This window comes from Branchiostoma belcheri, unplaced genomic scaffold (assembly GCF_001625305.1).
Source record: "Branchiostoma belcheri isolate BF01 breed outbred unplaced genomic scaffold, Haploidv18h27 scaffold2, whole genome shotgun sequence".
Classification (NCBI taxonomy): domain Eukaryota; kingdom Metazoa; phylum Chordata; class Leptocardii; order Amphioxiformes; family Branchiostomatidae; genus Branchiostoma; species Branchiostoma belcheri.
The window spans coordinates 9,644,351-9,649,830 of NW_017803490.1; the positions used below are offsets into that span (position 1 = coordinate 9,644,351).

The 5,480-nt window shown below is 44.7% G+C and overlaps 1 protein-coding gene across 12 annotated transcripts in view; it reads right to left on the reverse strand.

Annotated features, from left to right (window-relative positions):
- Positions 1 to 230: 230 nt before the first annotated feature.
- The window catches only part of LOC109468848 (RNA-binding protein Musashi homolog 2-like), a 137,015-nt gene continuing 131,765 nt past the window's right edge, over positions 231 to 5,480 (reverse strand). For all 12 annotated transcript variants that reach the window (XM_019767201.1, XM_019767200.1, XM_019767198.1 and 9 more), the window contains one exon: positions 231 to 3,847. In XM_019767201.1, coding sequence (XP_019622760.1) covers positions 3,794 to 3,847 — 54 coding nt within the window. In that variant the 3' untranslated portion in view covers positions 231 to 3,793. The remainder of the gene's footprint in view (positions 3,848 to 5,480) is intronic.

The window sequence follows — 5,480 nt, forward strand, 5'->3', positions numbered from 1 at the left end:
AAGGTTTATGATGTCAACATTCGAAAATGTGGGAATCTTGTTTTTTTCACTAGATCACATTAGATTTGGAGTCTGCGGAGAATATCATCCATAAAATTTACTTGCCGTGGCCTTAGCTACATTTTCAACCCCCTCAAGTGTGGCAAAAACCAACAGAAGTGTCACAAAAAAGCGACACAAGAACTAGTGTGGCTAAAACCCGACACACATGACTGAGGCGGAGAGAAACGTCACCAAACATGGTTGTTTTTATTCAGTCTTCAGAGGATAAGTCCATTCAGTTACTGTTTGTTACTTATTGCCATAGTGAATCAGAGTAAAGGATGTACCGCAAGTATTTACAAAACTGTCCTGGAACACCCGACACAGCTGTCAACACCTGCACAGGTGACTCGTACCTGGCAGGTGACTAAGGGTAGCCTTTTGTAACAAGTGGGCCCATGTTGCAGGTGCAACAGGTGAAGCCCTGCTACATTTTGGCCAAGTAAGCACCTAGCACAGGTAGCTAGGTAAACACCTAGCACAGGTAAACACCTAGCATAGGTGGCTAGGTGAGCACCTAGCACAGGTAGGCACCTACATGTAGCACAGGTTAGCACCTAGCACAGGTAAGTACCCAGCACAGGTGAACACCTTGCACAGGTTAGCACCTAGCACAGGTGGCTAGGCGAGTACCTAGCACAGGTGAGAACCTAGCACAGGTGGGCACCTAGCACAGGTGCTACATCTGGGTCAGGTGTGCCCCTGCCAGACAGCAAAACCAGTTCAAACTGTTTAAAACCATCCCCCGCTGCTGCAGTGATACAGTTTTGCAGCTAGGGGGAGCTGTTTTCAACACAGGAGATAGACAGAGAAACCAGCCTGTGGACTTTTCTTTCTTCAAATGAGGGAAACGCTGTGACAAAAGTTTCGTTTTTTTCTGTAGCTTTATTTCGACTTGGGACATCTACAAATACAAATACTTAAAACTCGTCTTAGCACGACTCATAATAACGTGTACAATTTTTCAGAAACGGTTGTTTTTATTTCATATCTTAATAACGGAGCAAAAACGTTTGGATTTTGTTTCCGTCTGTTTTTGCTGTGTGCCAGGGGCACCGGCAGGGTGGTTGTGTGAAAACTTCTACCACACTACGTCACACACTAAACACAGACTATACTCACTAACACCTAACATTACTACCACATAACTCAGCCCAATTTATTTTTAGAGATGGAATAATAAAACTGTTTCTCCTGATTTTAAACCACGCAGTAACTATGGACACGCCAATCAGAATCAAATGACACAATTCCATTGTCTCCTCTGTACAGAAATCGAATCTTGCTGATATTTTAAAAGACCTGAACTCTAGTAAAAGATAGTATCTGACTCTCATAAACTTTATGCCTCTTCCAGTCGGTTATACAGAATCCGATCAAGTTAAGTCGAACAACTCAGCACAAGTCAAAAATAGTTCATAATTTCTCTCTCCCCTCTGGAAGGTACATCCTTTGGTCTTTGCACCGTAGATCGTTTTTGCGATGCTACCTTCTACAGTCTAGCCTCACTACGTATCGGTTTTCCCTGTGGCCTGCGTCTAACGTTTTACTTGTACGTCTGTCTGGCTGCCGTTGCATAATCCGTGGTGCGGTTTTCAGAAACTAACTCAGAAACAGTCAGTTTTTAACCCTCCCAGCACTTTCCGTCACTGCAACAGACACACGTGTTCGGAATTCGGACGTACGGAAGCGCCCAACGCAATTCCCAGAAGGCAACATTGAAGGTCGTGTGAGGAGCCGCCCCCCCGACAGGAAAGGTCGGACGGAGAGAGATCTAGAGGTCACAAAACATGGTCGTTGGATTTTATCTTCGTGTTCTTTTTTTGCAAACAAAACAAGTTCCTGAGGTGTTTGTTATCGTTTTCTGGGCACAAAAATCTTGTCGGATGGGCCGTTCCATTTCTTGCGGGGGGGGCGGCTCCTGACTCACTGTTTTGTTTTTATGGACATCACATAAAATTCTTATGGAACAAGATGGAAGGTCAAAAATGGAAGGTCAAATCGTAGCTAGGTATTCTAAATGGGGGAGGGGGGCAACAAGTACAGTGAAAAAACCAAGTAGGCCATGTAGACTAATTTTTTACTCTCTTTTGTTTTTAAGTTCTTAATTAAGAATTTAGGGATGGGGGTATGACAACACTGAAATAGCAGCTGAGGCCGTTTTTTGCATCAATTTTTTCTTTCATGTAACCTTTTCTCTTTTTTCTCTCTGCACCTTTCTGCACTTTCCCTACCACGCGGCACCTAACGTGCCTCGCGCCTTCACCATAGTTTACACCCCCCGTCCCCTCTCCACCAGTTGGTACCTCCCAAAACACATCTCTTGTGTGTGGCTGGTTCGCGCCACGTTCGCAACAAAAAAAGGGGGGAAGGGTTAAAATTAATGATTTGTTGTGTAAAAATGCCACCTGTGGAGACTGATGTTGCACCAAACACACTACCATCCCCTGAGTGGAAGTTGAGCGGTCTGCCGCGGACTTCTTATGACTGGGTTGTACCAACTATCATGAGAGTGGAGGGGTGGTCAGGGTCTAAGTCAGGAAGAACACAGCCTACAGAGTCTGCTACCAGGTGACTTGAGGCCTCTGTGGTACTGTCTATCTCTAGCCACTCCACATACAAGCTAGCAACTATTGTCTCCTCTCAACCTCAGATACCAACTGTACACGGTGACCTGATAGATGTTCAAATAGGCTTCGATAGCAGATATTATCATAATTCATCAAAATTTACATAGGTACACATCCACAGCTTGGAATACAACATCAAACTGTGAAATATAAAGCATTTCACTTCGAAAGTTCCAAAATATAGACCTCCAATACAAGACAGTCTTTTCCTCGACTTCTACTTATATTACAAAACTAAGACGGTGAATGTGGATGAATCTCACTAGTTGCTGCCCGCTAAATGCCCTGTGGGAGAAAAACCTGACCTCTGACCCACGCTGTCCCATCATGCTTCAAGTTTCCAGGCCGTTATGTTCCCATGGTGCTTTGCAATTACCCAGAATGCTCCCCCGGTCCGCTGACATTAAATCGTTTCGGTTCGAAAGGACCTACGTTTCCACCGGTCAATTTCCATCATTAGCATAAATTTGCATATCAGACAATGTGGGAGGGGGGCAGACGTGGAATGTTTGCGACCCCCCGTAATGTCTTTGGATCGGTCCGTTTTCTAGAGGGTGGAGCGTGCCATTCGTCAGCCATGGGTAGGGTCAGGTCTCCCACACTAGGAGCACTTTGCTCTTGCGTACAAAAAATAGAGGAACCACATCTGGAGTTTAGTTTGGGCTGGCCGTGGTACGGTAAAGTGACTAGGAAAATACATGAGTAAAAGCACAGCAACGGACACTACGAATATACCTCACTACAGTTAAAAAGCATAAATGTGGTTAAGTGGATTCATACTTATCATAGATAAAACCCTAATACATCAACTACCATGAATTAATATGTAAAGAAGATGACAAAAATTAAGTAGCATTAAAATTAAGGAATTCTCGCAATGAAGCAAATACAGCAAAAATAATGAAATAATAATAATGAAGAAAGCTCGTTCGTTATGTACAAGGCAGCGCTAAACATGCTGACCGACAAAAACGGAGCCAAAATTGGAAAAAGTCATCTTCAAAAACCACAAGCACACAGCAAAAATCTTCGTCTTGCTTCTGCAGGCAAGCCGGACTACGAGGGATGGTCGCCGTGGAGATGGTTGCCCCCGGAGACCGTTGTCATGACGACACGAACTGTCAGAAGTTGCGAGGGTTGCCCACCATCCCGGCATAGTTGGAATTCCCAAATCCCTGCAGGGAGAAGAGAGAAGAAAAAAGAACGGCATGGAGGGGGGATCGCCACCACATGGAACAGCAAGGGCAAAGGTTAGTGGGTTACCATGGTTACTATATATATATATATATATCCCAGCGTCCCAGTTTGCACATTTCAGGTTGTGGTGTTGACTTTTAGTCACGAAAATGCCTTAAAACCTTTTTTTCGGGGTTTTGCACTGAGTAACTACACGATGCAGTTCCCACTGTGCCTGCCAGGGGTCCTCAGTGTACCAATTTGTGTTGCTAGTACAATGTGTATGTCAGTATAGTAAATTTTTGTGTAACGAAGTTGGAAAGATTGCAGTTCCCTGCTTGACTGCAAGGTGGTGTTTTTGCAACAGGAATGTGCATTTGACTGGGAGGTCAAGGTTTGATAATAGGTGTCTTTTACAAATACTATGTACTAATATCTTTTATCAGTGTTTAATAATACCATTGTCTGACCACACTTGACTAAGAGTCACTACAATTGTGTGTGTGAAGCTGGCTAGGTGTTAGAATGTGCACCACAGCATTGCATGCAACTGCACAACCGTAACCAGGTTGTTAATTTCAGAACAATCATAGTAAGTCTGGAGGCCCCTTGTCCCAATAATACACAACGTCTGTCCAACAACCAATCACAAACAGCGCTGCGTAACTCGATATGTCATGTCACGAACGACTTACCTGGTGTCATGTTTCACATTAAGAACGAGGACATAGGTTCGGAGATCGGAGACTTAACCAGGCTGTTGCCATGCATTACGGAGGCTTCATTACGGCATGCAAACTAACATCCGGCTAAAGCAGCTAGCATGCAGCCAGGACTAGACTCTGCTACAATCACAATAACTGCAGTAGTTCTGGGTATTCTTAGCTCTGACATGGGACCCCAACAGCCAAGCTGGGCAGACACACTTGCTGTAGTTTGTGGGGGAATGGGGCAGACTTTGGGGTAAAAGTAGGGGTCCTGCATATCCTTTAGGATTTAGAAAGTTGGGGCAAAAGTTAGCTCATATAGTTAGAACTTGCTTGGGTTTTCTGGGCTCCAACCACACTTGCTGTAGTTCGTGGGGAAATGGGGTGAAAGTTGGGGTCCTGTACAATTCTTTAGGATTTAGATTTAGCCATGTGAAATTGAGTTCATTTCAAAGAGTCTACTGAGAGGAACAAAATGCTTTTTGTCGCAAGTAAATCGAATGTTGTTGGGTTTTCGATGATCACACCTCTAAACCTGGTCTGTGTTTACATGGCTCCACAGTTTTCTGTGGGATGTTCTGTGTAGAATGATATTTTTTCTGTACAATGTTTTGTGCAATGTTTTGAAGTGTTTTTCTGTACAATGTTTTGTATAGATATGTGTAGCCCTCCTGGGGCTCAGGTTTAATAGCCTGTGATCCGGCCGTGACATTCTCATGTTCCATCCCGGGTCTGATTGAGCGGCACCCCACGTCGGAAAGGTCAGCGGGGTCACTGAAAGGTCAGGGGTTAACTGCCGAGGGGCGCTACGGACGTGTGCTCTGCATGTTGGAGGGGCATCAACATTGGTTCTAGGGGGATAGCCTGGAGGGGGGCTTTTTCACATACTTTGGGGGGGGGGCTGTTTCAAGGGGACCAATGGCTG